The sequence below is a fragment of the Mesocricetus auratus genome, unplaced genomic scaffold (genome assembly GCF_017639785.1).
Source record: "Mesocricetus auratus isolate SY011 unplaced genomic scaffold, BCM_Maur_2.0 Super-Scaffold_100009, whole genome shotgun sequence".
Lineage (NCBI taxonomy): Eukaryota > Metazoa > Chordata > Mammalia > Rodentia > Cricetidae > Mesocricetus > Mesocricetus auratus.
In genome coordinates this window covers 12,926,008-12,938,864 of record NW_024429193.1, presented here as the reverse complement: position 1 = coordinate 12,938,864, position 12,857 = coordinate 12,926,008, and the positions used below count along the sequence as shown (strand labels likewise).

The following is a 12,857-nucleotide window of genomic DNA, read 5'->3' as shown; positions in this document are numbered from 1 at the left end:
CATTGTGTGTGTGTGTGTGTGTGTGTGTGTGTGCGTGTGCTGGATAGTAGTAAGTGATGATTGGAGTTCAGTACAACTTGACATCACGTGCTGCTCTGAGTTGACTTCATGAAGAAGGCAGTTGAAAACAAGGATGGGTAAGCCCCTCCCCTTCACCGTTCATTCTTATGTTTTTGAGTATAAGTGTCACAGCCATGTGTGTCAGTGTCACAGGCACGTGTGAGTGTGAGTGTCACAGCCACGTGTGAGTGTGAGTGTCACAGCCACGTGTCGAAGTTAGAAGACAATGGTCTGCACCTTTCAAGATGTGGGTCCTGAGGAAATAACTCAAACCGAGGTCACCGAGCCTGAAGGCAGGCACCTCTGCCTGCTGAACACGCAGGTCACTCCCTTGGTTTAGTTTTTTGACAGAGGGACTCACTAAATAGTTCAGGCTGTCTTCCACATGCCTCCTCCTCCCCAGTGCTGACATTACAAATATGTATTCCACCACACCAAGCCCAGGATGCGCAAGATTTACACAAACGCAGATGTAGGGGACACTACTTCAGGAGGCAGAGAGACAGATGCTAACAAATAGAGTACAAATCTAGGCGAATTTAGAGGATGGGACCTTTGGTGCAGAACACAGGACCACACTGGAATAAGCTAGGACCAAGTTATTTTATTTAGTAATGCAAACACTATGTACCCAGCTACTGCTTTTTGAGGACTTGAGTACCTACTAAGTGCAGGTGTGTGCATTATGAGTAGCTCAAAGGTATGCCTATTATGTGAAAACTAAAACATCTATCTGAAATCAGGGATGATGGTAACACTGATTCTTATCGATCATTGACAGGTCAATTAAATATGAGGGACTTGGAGTTGGTGTTGCTATACAGAGCATGACCCTTCCTATTTTGTGAGCGTAGGTATTTCCAAATCCCACCCTTCCTCTATATCAATCCATCTGTTTCTCAATGCTGATTTGAAATGAAGAGTCAGTACATTTAAAAGCTGTAAACTATATTTTTAATTTGGTAGTTGTACCCAGGACTCTGATATCTGTGGCTCCATTTAACATGCTTCCCTTGATGAATTAACGTTGGGTGACCATGCATCATTTTTACAGAAGGAAAACCGATTTAAAGGAGAGGAAACCGAGATGATTTAGGGCATAAATGTTTTTTAAAAATCCTTAGCAAAAAGAAATTGCTGCAAATTCCCCCTTTTTACTATTTATTTTTATGTACATGGTTGTTTTGCCTGCGTCTGTCTACCACAGATTATATTCCTGGTGTCCGTGGAGGCCAGAAGAGGGCATCCGAACTCCTGGAACTGGAGAGTTACTGAAGGCTGAGCCACCAGGGCTGGGACTCGAGCCTGTGTCCTCTACAAGAGCAGCCAGCGCTCCTAACAGCCGATCCACCTCTCCAGGCCCGCGGATTCCCTTTCAACAGCTCCGGGAGGGTTGAGGGGGGCAGGGAAGCGATCGGAACATCTCTGGAACGAGGCTCCAGTGAGATACACCTGCACTCACACTGGATCCCTGCAAACAGCCTTTGTTACTCTCAAGCCGGGACTTGCTGCGCGGGAGCCACGCCCCCCGCGGGGGGCAGCGGGGAGGGGCCGGGGAAGGTGGCGGGGTGGCGGCGGGACCCGCTCCACCTTTCCCCCTCGGCAGCCCCGCCGGCCCCGCCCCCGGAGCGCCCACCTCGGGAACGCAGCGCCGCGGCCCGCGCGCCCCGTCGCGGCTCCAGTTCCGGGGCATGCGCGCTGTGGCGCCCGCCGCACGCCCGCGCCCTCCCCCCACGGCCCGCCGCGGCAGAGTTATGCCAAGTATGTGAGGAGCTGGCGAGGACCGGCCGCGCTCATGGAGAGCCGCCGCCTCCGCCCGCGCGGGACTCGGAGCCGGCCCCGCGCCCGGGGCGAGCCGGGCTGCTGAGGGCGGCGCGCATGGCGGAGCCCCTGCGGAGGACGCTCGGCCGGCTCCGGGAGCGGCGCGGGGCCGGGCCGGGGACGCTCGAGCTGTGCGCGGACACCGCGGCGGCGGCTTCGCTCTCCGAGGGCCCCGGCATGGAGCGGCCCGCGCTGGGGAGCGGGGTGCGCTCCGAGCGGCCGGGCGCGCGGGTCCCGTGGTCTCGCGGGGCTCAGCCCGAGGCCGCCGCTCTGGGCCGGGCGCCGGCTCGAGCCATCCCGGGCCCCGAGGGCAGCGGCGACGACGACGGGGAGGACGAGGGCGCCGATTACTACGAGAACCTGCCCGCGGGCTGCGCGCCCGAGGGGGCGGAGGCGCTGCGGGCCTCGCCTTCCCCGGCGGCGGGCTCCTCCCCGGGGGTGGAGGGCGGCCGCCTGGAGACGGGCAGGCTGCAGACCCAGTTGCGAGAGGCCTATTATCTGCTGATCCAGGCCATGCACGACCTGCCCCCTGACTCGGGCACGCGGCGGGGCGGACCCGCGGGAGCCCGGGCTCCGGCCCAGCAGCCACCTCTCCCCCACGGCGCAGCCGTGCGCCTCGCCTGCGGCCCCCGAGGCGACGACCGCCCTCCGCAGCAGGTGTCCCCGCCCCGGTCGCCTCCCAAGGAGTCCCGGCTAGGACGGCAGCTGAGTCCTCGGATGAGGCTGTCCGGCTGCAGAAGTCTCGAGAGCCTCCGCGCGAGCCCCCAGCCGCCTCTGCTCCAGCGGTGGGCGAGCGACAGCTGGATCTCGTGCGGGGCGCACAGGGACAGGGACGAGCCCCCGCCACGTGGAGGTGGGATGGACGGCTGGAGCCCGGGCAGCCACCGGGCGGCTGCGTCCGCCGCCCTCCTGCCTTCCATCTGCCAGGACCCGGGCCGGTCCTCGGGACGTCCCTTTAGGGATCTTGCGGGGACCTCTGTGATAGCCAGCAGCCAAGAGGAGCGTCCGGAGGGGCCTCCCCTCCTCAAGCCACCTGCGGTGACAGTCAAGAAGCTGCAGAAGTGGATGTACAAAGGACGCCTGCTGTCCCTGGGGATGAAGGGTCGCGCTCGTGGGACAGCACCCAAGGTTCCCGGAGCACAGGCAACCTCTCCAAATTTGGGCACTTGGAAGGTGCACGAAAACCACGTCCTCTCGGTGACTACGGACCAGAGAATCACACTGACAGGTAGGTAGGGACCCTTCGCAGTCAATGTCCTAAAGCAGTAGCGCGGCCAGCCTGGAGTGCCGCGACCCTTTAACGCGGCTCCCCTTGCTGCGTGACCCACGACTACAGAGCTATCTCGTTGTTACTTTAGAACTCACTTTGTTACTGGGATGAATCGTAATGTGCGACCCCCTGGAGGTCGCCACCGACCGGTTGAGAACCGCTGCTCTGGCGTTTACACAGTGGGCTTCTGCCAGGGGTTTTGCAGTCGGTCGCGTGACTCTGCCAATGTCATGCGTTAACTCTGTGTTCCTCTCTCCCTCCCTTCCCCTCCTCTTCCCCCCCCCCCCCCTGCCTTTTCCTTCTTTCCCGTTTCGGATCCTTTTTCCCCCCTCCTCTTCTGCCAGAGTGAGCGTGTCTCCTCCCTTAGGACAACAGTGAATAAAAAGTTAAGTTCTTTACAGGCTTTTTCTGTAGGCTTTGAGATGGGCCGCACCGCCTTGATTGTTTGTTTGTTTTTTTCTGTAGCTTTAGGCAAACCCTAAGACTTGGGAAGTTTGTGAACCTGAATTGGATCCAAAGTAGAATTTTACAGGTTTCATAAGCTGTCATTTTACTTATTAGGCTCTTTCTCACCCAGGCATACACACACATACTTGAGCTCAGACACACACGTGAGCTTGCTGGCTACACACACATAAACAGACCCACCACACAAACGCAGCCAAACCCAAAGCTAAGGCTTCATTCACTTGTAGAAAACCTAGGATACTGGTTTTATAATGAAACTAAATGTTGCTCAGCACTTGTCCATGTCCAAGCACCTAAAGTCACTTGAAAACTTAAGGCAACACTATTTATAGTAGAAAAGAATTTTTAAAGTCTGTTTGCCTTATTAGTACTCACGCTCCTTGATTTGGTATGTGCGCGGTTTGTAGTAATCACTGAAGGTCTAGGGTATCGGCTTTAGAAATCTGTGGTGGAAAGAACTTCAAAACCGTGTGGTGTCTTGACACCCCTTAAATACAGGGGCTTGCAGTGAAGAGTTTTAAAAATAGTACCGAAAGTGTTTGAAGGTTTCATGGAAAGAGTGCCCTCGCAGCCCAGGTGTGGGGGCGCATGCCTTTATCCCAGCACTCCCGAGGGAGGCAGAGGCAGGGGGCTCTGTAAGTTCCAGGCCAGCCTGGCCTACACAGTAAGACCTTGTCCTAGGAAATGAAAGAGGAAAGAGAACCCATTCTACGGGATGGGTTAGTGCCCACTAACGTTAACCAGTTAACACAAATGTGAGGAGTAACTAATTTCACAAAAGTCTTAAACAGTGATTTTGTATGATATGTAGACCATATATATTCAGCAGTAGATTCTAATTCTGTGTCATCAGAGTAAAGGAATAGTCTTGTCTTTGTCAAGAGAGTGCACATAAAAAACAAAAACACCCCCCTTCCCAGCTCTAAAGGGCTCGGATAATCAAAAATCTTACTTGTACAACCTTCAAGCCCCTTTGACTAGGTTAATTCAGTTCTATGACAACTTTCACTGATAACAAAACTCCTTGTAAAAACAGTCACCATTGAGTTACTTTAGTAATTGCGTAAATATTCAGGGAGTTAAATAAATGTATTTCCTCAATGGATGAATTTGTTGACTTCTTCCATTATGACATTGAATCTGGAGGTGCTACCAGCTTCAAAAAGAAATTAAAACCAGATATTGCAGTTACTATACCAGTATTTTATCAGAAGTCTAACCTAAAGCTGCCAAAATCTCCTCCTAAACTTTGTTTTTCTTACTTCTATTCATATCACAATTTATTCTTTAGGAAGTAAAAATAACAAGATAGCTTTTTCAGTATCTAAGGATGTGGACAGTTAAAAGTTTTCTTGATGGTTTGCTGGTCTGGACTCTTCTGGATTCTTTCACTAGTTTTACTCCTATCCTCTCTCCCCATCAAAGGTAAGGCCATTGTCACTCAACACAAAGGACCCAGAGGTCAGGAGTTTGCTGAAGGTTTCTTGCTGGTGTACAGACTTACATTGCTGCTGTTCACAGACTCACGCTGTCCTCTGGATTCAAACTCAGTTCTCATGACTCAGAAACCTCACCATATAAGGTCCAAGAGACTCAGAATTCTCTAGAGGCTTGATCCAGTTAATTTCATTCAATGACTTGACTTGAGGAGTTGGACAGAGTTTTATAAAACACGGTTTAGAGCGCAGAGAAGATGGGGGAGTTCTAGAATAATAGTCTTTAGAACTTCTAAAAGAATTTAAAGATAATTTAATTTAGCTCATTTTATAACTAAAATGTTATGTGTATGGTGCTTACATGTATTTACGGGCACTGCATGCCTGCCTGGTGCCTTGGATGGCGTCCTCTGAAACTGGAATTATAGGGCTGTGAGCCTCTCTGTGGGTGCGGGGCATTGAACCCGGGTCCTCTGCAGGAAAAGTGCTCTTTTCTGGTGATCCATTTCTCCAGCGTTGCTGTATTCCTTTTACTTAAAGTTGCTGTTACTTGGAGTATTCTTTTGAGTCATTTTGTTGGGTTGTTTATGTAGTCAGTGGTAGAGTAGATGCTTGGTAGGGTCAAGACCTGGCTTTGATTACAGATCCACTCTTCCCCCAACACACAAAAGAGGGTAAGATAAAATTCTCAAAACTGTTTTCTTTTGAAAAGTTCTACTAAGTCTGGTTTTGAAGCAGCCTATTCTTAGTTGTACAGAAGAAGGTAAGTATTTTAAAGGATTTATATCACATTTTCTAAATATTCATAAGGATATTTTCTTTCAAAATAAGATTACAATTCAGAATATAATAGCTATGTAATAGAATGGAGTTACCCAATCTGAGTATTTTTAAAATGTTTGGAGACTATTATGATGTGGGGACAAGTGGCTTTCTGTTTCGCTATCTGGCTCCACCAGGAACTGTTAAACTTTTGATGGTATTATAATGCCAGCAGTGTGATGCATTTAAGTGTGCAGTGTTCACAGATTGGCCAATTTGTTCCTAATTGAGATGATTATTTAAGAAATCTAAAGTCATTACACACACTAGATATTGTCAAGTTTCTGCAAGCCTTAAAATTACGAAGGAATCATAGTTTATTTGGCAGCTGTGCTTCATTGTAAGTCTTAGTTTTAATTAGCATGCCGTTTTTTAGAAATATAGTTTGGAGCATCAGTTGAGCTATTGTGGCTGTTCGTTAGTTGATCCCCTTTGACTCCACTTGTGTGTCTGTGAAAGAAGACATGGTATGTAACTGGTAGTAATTTAACCTAAAAATCTTAACTTAGACGGCACGGTCTTTGTTATTGTTTTTGTAGCCAGTGCTGGTCTTGAACTCCAGGTCTGTCAATGACCATACCTAATTAGTCCTCTGCAGGGGACCATGCCCAGGGCTTCTTGCACACCACACAAACCACATCCCCACATTGCTGTTTGTGTGACCCTTTTGTTTGTTTGTTGGAGATGGCGTCTCTCTACACAGCTCTGGAACTCACCGTGTTGATCAGTATGGCCTTGAATTTACATAGATCTGCCTCCTGAGTGCTGGGATTAAAGGCATGGGCCACTGTGACTGGCTCTGCCCACCCCTTCCCCTCTCATCCTTTTTTAAGATTTGTTTATTTTTATCTGTTTTGTTTGTGCACCACGAGTGTGCCGGGCGCCCACACAGTTACAGATGGTTGCTGGCTGCCACGTGTGGGCCTGGGATTAGAACCTGGGTCTTGTAGGAGCTCTTAATTGCTCAGCCGTGGCTCCAGACCCCCAGCTGGTGTGATCTTTAACCATCTTAAGTGAGGTTGATACCGTGATGCAGATTCCCATCTACTGCTTTTCTGAAACATTCGAAACTCTGGTTTCATCATCGTTTTGGTATTGGCACCCCTTCAGCACCCCCATCTTTAGTAGCAGCAAGTGAACGGTTTCTGACAGTCTTCTCTCTTGAAATCCCGTGTGGGACAGCTTGGCGTTCCGGCCTTTGGAAGCAAGTGCAGCTTTTTGTTTTGTTTGCTGTTTTGGAAGAGTGCCATGGAACATTGGCGTTGCTGGTGGCTGGAAAACTTTGAGAATTACAAAATCAGCAGAAACTAGTGTTCTGTTGGTTTGAAAGTCCCCTGCTTCTAAATCAATGATTCCCAATCAAAGAGATGTCTGTTGATCTTTTGCGAATGTCTAGGGCTGTTTTCTAGGCCCTTCCTGCAGAAGGTTTGGTATTCGATGTTGGAGAAGGATGCTTGCAAACAATGCGTATGGATTCCCGAAAAACCCCTTCAGAGTGTGGGCCGGGTCCTGAGCCTCTGTGCTCTGACAGGCTTTCAGTAGACAGATGGTGCCGTTTGCAAGGCCACCCTGAAGTGAGGTCTGGAGTTCTCACGAGCCTCTGTCTGAAAAGACTTCCTTATTTAATACCTGATACTTATCCCAACCCCAGTGAGAGCGAAGCCAGGGTTCTCTCTGCTTCAAACTTGTATGAATTAATGTGTGATGTATTCGAGCAGTTGACTTGATTGGTCCCATCTCCCACCAATCAGTACTGGAGATTTTGGAATCTGCCCGGCAGGAGGGCATGGAGGAACAGTAGTTACTAGGTTCTGGACTTGTGGACAGACTCTCACTACACCCTTGACTGTAGAAGACACTCAGCCTCTTGTGACTTTTTTCCTTGGGCTGCTGTGAGAATATTAAAATAATCCGGTACTGTGTAGGCACTTGGCAGGTTTCGTGAGGATGCATCCTTACCCAGTCAGAGTGTGAGATTGAGAAGTTAGGCTTGGGGGAGCTTTGAGGCTGAGCTAGAGAGACACCCCACCCCGGTGGTACTTTCTTACTCTGCTCCCCTTCTCTTCTGTGCCCCTCTCTCCAGTGCCTCCTATTGCCAGGCGGTGGTGGCACAAGCCTGGAATCCTAGAGATCCCGGTAGGCCGATCTCTGGTGAGTTCGAGGCCAGCCTGGCCTACAAAGTGAGTTCCAGGACAGCCAGAGCTACACAAACTCTGTCTCGAAAACAGCAACAACAAAAGAAGACAGTCTTGAAGTTTTTCCTTTCTGCTTTTTCAGTCTCAAATGTGAGCGTAGAGTTTGCACCAGGGTTTTATTGCGAGCCACACGGGGAGGAAAAGAAAACGTCTTCCCTTACCCTCTGCCTCCCTTCAGATTTATAATCTGGGAAGTACACACAAGTCCAGTTTTCTTAAATCAACAGAACCTAAGCGTAGACTTCAGTCTCCGATGCTTATAAAAATGCTTTTATTTGAGGTTTTTTAAAGAGAAGAAAGGACACCACTTTCTTCCGGAGATTTTAGGATGATGAAAAGATTCCCATGGATGCTGTACATTTTCACTTAGAAGTGAAATCCGTAGCTGCTTAGCCCATTGAGGTAAATACCAGTTAAATATTCAGTAATACTATGTCATGTCTTTATCATGAAATAATTATTGAGAAAACAAAATTGGCCCAAGTAGTTTACCACTATGCAGTCTACTTTTCTCAGTGGAAAACTTTCCAGAAATTGCCACCGTAACATTCTCTTACAGATTTTCAAAACAAAATCACTTTAGTTAGAACCTGGAAATTATAGCGGCTGACATGCATAGTTGGAGAGAGTGCTTTTTTTGCCCTGCAACTTTACATACTTGTTTCTACTTATATCTTCTTGTGTATGTACAGTCTGAAGCAGGATTTAACTCTAAAATCTGTGCAGTCTAATGAGGCGTTACCTTTTAGCATAAGAAGGGAGGGCAGAGAAGACACACACAGCCTTCTAAGTTCAGCGAGAGACCCTGTCTGAATAGAGCATGATGGGAGGGGCTGGAGACAAGGCTCAGTGGTTAAGTGCCTGTTTCTCGAAGAGGACCCGGGTTTGTTTCCCAGTAGGCACGTGATGGCTCACAACCTTCTGTAACCCCGGTTCCAGGATACCCTGATGCCAGCTTCTGGCTTCTACAAGGATGTGCATAAGGTTCACACAGTCTCATACACTACACACACAATAGCAAAAACAGTGAGTGTCCCACAGAGTAATTGTCCCTTTTAGTAGTATTGCACTTTGATTTAACACATCAGCTTGCTTAGATACAAGATGCTAATAGCTTTACTTTTCTTATTGCAGTTCCTTGGAGGGTAGTCCATGTAGATGCCTGTTAGGAATAATGATAGGACACAAAATAACATATCCACCTGTCTAAATTTTTGGGTATTGTTAAGAAGCTCCGAGAAGGTAAACAAGATGTGACTTCTAGCTTCAACTTTGTAATTGTGTCAGAGCTATGGGCAAACAGTGTCCTGTACAGGTCGGGTATGCCATTAAGAGACGTGGACTGAAATGTGAGGTAGCCTGCCTCTGCCTCCCAAGTGCTGGCATTAAAGGTGTGTGCTGCCAGGCCTGGCTTGTTTTTCATTGATGTGTCTATGTGTCCTTGTCCACATGAATATTGTTGCCTATGGAGGCCTAAAGAGGAGTGATCGCCTGGACCTGGAGTTACAGGGGTTGTAGGCTTCCTGATACTGGTGCTAGGAACCCAACTTGGGTCTAATGCAAGAGCGGTGAGTACCTTTAATAACTGAACCATCTCTGCAGCCCCAAAGAAAGACACTTGAATCAAGTTTTCGTTAATTAAAAGTATTAAAAAGGAAATGATTTCAAGGTGTTTGTTGAAGATGTGTCATGTTTGCATCTTTAGTCCTGGTGGAGGGTGGGGTTAGTGCTTTCTTCCCATGATTCTGCAAGGGAAGAGTAGGATGGGAAGGCTGCCCCTTTGGTTTACCAGCTAGGCGGCCCCAGATACGAACTTGGCTCTTCTGAGTAGAATTTTACACTGTCCAGTGTATTTCAAACATGGCAGATACCCTATAAGGTAAAGTGACGGCTGTCTTATGTTCAGGGAGAGGCACTTCCCTACCGTGAGTGGGTTGTGTGGTCTGCGGGCAGGGGTAAGGGTTTAGGTAAGTTTAGGGTTAGATAGACTTAGTTTTGAATATCACTCATAATCACAAGATTGATGTAGAGCAGTGGTTCGTAACCTGTGGGTGAAGGGGGTCACCTAAGACCACTGGAAAACACAGATACAATTCATAACAGTAGCAAAATTATAGCTATGAAGTGGCAAGGAAAATAATGTTATGGTTGGGGGTCACCATAACATGAGGAACCATATTCAAGGGTCACAGCATCAGGAAGGTTGGGAGCCACTGCTGTAGAGGGGGAGGGAATTCAGAGCTTCCTTGCTCCTTGCTGCATTCTCTCTCTTGCCTGGCACATAGTAGTCACTTATTGAGTAGATCCATGACTTACATAGTAGGAACTCTTGAGAGCTAGTCTAGCCAAGTGAGCACTCGGGAGACAGAAGCAGGCGGATCTCTGAGTTTGAGGCCAGTCTCGTCTACAGAGATAGTGTCAGGACAGCTAGAGCTACACAGAGAAACTCTGTCTGGAAAAACAAAACAAGCAAACAAAAGAGCTAGTCTAGATTGTTTCTAGAAACATTTGAACTTGACCCTCATTTTGTGATAAGGTTTTGCTTTAATTAAATGCTTGGTTGAGTACCTGCTTAGGTTTAAAAAGTGAATAGTGGCCGGGCGGTGGTGGCGCACGCCTTTAATCCCAGCACTCGGGAGGCAGAGGCAGGCAGATCTCTGTGAGTTTGAGGCCAGGCTGGACCGAAAGCCTCCGAAACAATACAGAGAAACCCTGTCTCGAAAAGCCAAAAAAAAAAAAAAAAAAAAAAAGTGAATAGTAAATTTACATTTTTAAAGGAAGGCTACTGAAAGCCTTAATTATATACATGAACCTAATTTTTTGTTTGTTATGAAGCTTCTCATAGCTTAATGTGTTGTTACCACTGCTATTAAATCATTGTTTTATTTGATATAGCAAGATGAATTAGGTATATATCTATATATTCAGACTATAATAATAGTATAATTTAATAATACTATAAAGTAATAATAGTAAGTTTAAAAATATAATGGATCTCAGATTTCACAAATGTGGCTGTTCTTTAATTATGTGTAAGGAACTGTTTTGATGGACACATGCTTAGCTTAGTCACTCACTGCCACTTAGCTCTTAGGAAGCATACACTTCTTTAGTTGACAGTAAGGTAACAGGCTGATAACATTGTAACCCTGTACTGACAGCCTGCACATGTAAGTATCTGGGGTCATCACTGCATTGTGAGACAGTGCTATTTTGTTCAACACTTATCTGCTCCTTGTGTTTGTGCTTTAATTAAAGTTTTCAGTTTTTGTTAAAATGTAAAGACTTTTATTAAAAATTAATCTCTGTGAAAGTAAAAGAATGCTACTTGTGCTTTTTCATGACTTCTGGCCCTTCTAATAGTGAGTTGAATATTACTCAGATATCAAAACATACTGGTATATAAAAAAGTTTCTTTGGAAACTTTCTATAAGTTATTTTGCTTAGGGTGAGACTCGAGCACTGTTGTATTTTGCAATAAAGGCAGTGTTAGCTTCTTTTTTTTCCCCCTTAGACTTTCGTAACGCTTACATAACCACTTGAATTTCCAATTGAAATTATATTTCAGTGGAAAAAATTAATGTTTTTGTAATTTGACTTGATCTGTGAATATAATTGATATCACTTCTATTTTAAACATTTTAGTAGCTGGTCCGAAGTGACATGCCTTTCCTGCTCTATGCGACATTATCATGTTCTCTTGTTTCTCCTTTGAAGCAGACTTATTTGAGAATGACTGTGGGTCTCCACTGAGGAAAAGGGGACCTGAAGATGGGAAAGATAATGCTGGGCTTGGAGGTCGCCAGCCCCTTAACAACATCACTGTTGCAAAGAAACGCAATTGGCTGTATCAGAGCACCCTGAGGTGGCAGAGTCTGGAAGAGACTAAGCAGTGCCAAGGCAGAAGAGATTTCTCCCTCTTCCCCGTGTCTCCACCCCGACACAGGCAGTCACCGCCGTTCTGCAAGTCCCCCAAGGAACACTGCCCACGTTGGATGTGTAACGCGGCCAGCCCTCCCTTACCTGGAAACTGCTCTTTAGACTTCAGTGAGGACAACGATGCTGATGATGAAGGAGAAATATGGTACAATCCCATCCCTGAGGAAGACGAGCTGGGCGTAGCCAGTGTCATGCCTCTTGAGGGAAACGCTGCCGCAGCGAAGCTCCTCCCTGCCCTCGGTGTGAGCATGCTGTCTGCCAGAGACCCGAGGAAGGCAGAGTTGCTGTGTCCTGCCCAACACGCAGGTGATCTCCAGACCATACAGCCAAATGCCGTCACTTCTGCAGATCCCCTCCGTTCTACAGAGGCTGTGCAGCAGTGCAAGCAGAGGTTAGGGCCCAGGACACGAGGCGTGGTGGCAGAGGACAGCCCCGTGTTGAGGCCCGCTGTCACAGGTAACAATGATGGCACACCTGAATGTTCTTTTCAAGTCTGATAGGAAACATAGATGATGTCGGCTGTGTGTTATACTTTGCCCTTATAAAGGGGAGACGTCTCGGGTAGCCACGGTTCAGCTTTACGGTGAGTTTGGGTCCCAGCACCACAACATTTGCTCACAATGACAGCCACCCGTGGCTCCAGCTCCTAGAGGACCCAGCCCTTGTAGTTTGGTACAACACACACCGTACATATTGGTGCATAGTTAAGTATTTTTCGTTTTGTACATCTCATAGCTGTTTGGTGGTGTAATTCTAGTTTCAACGACAATAGAATTTTTTAGTTGTTCAACTCTTAAATTATAAAAATCAAAGCAACTCGCGTGCGTGTGTGCCTGCGTGCATGTG

The 12,857-nt window shown here is 47.5% G+C and overlaps 1 protein-coding gene across 3 annotated transcripts in view; it reads left to right on the top strand.

Moving 5' to 3' along the window:
* Positions 1-1,705: 1,705 nt before the first annotated feature.
* Syde2 (synapse defective Rho GTPase homolog 2) overlaps positions 1,706-12,857 on the top strand; it is a 34,531-nt gene continuing 23,379 nt past the window's right edge. Inside the window, exons 1-2 of one of the 3 annotated variants that reach the window (XM_040751643.1) lie at positions 1,706-3,109; positions 11,790-12,467. In XM_040751643.1, coding sequence (XP_040607577.1) covers positions 1,939-3,109; positions 11,790-12,467 — 1,849 coding nt within the window. In that variant the 5' untranslated portion in view covers positions 1,706-1,938. The remainder of the gene's footprint in view (positions 3,110-11,789; positions 12,468-12,857) is intronic. The other 2 variants (XM_040751642.1, XM_040751641.1) reach the window with 2 other exon arrangements.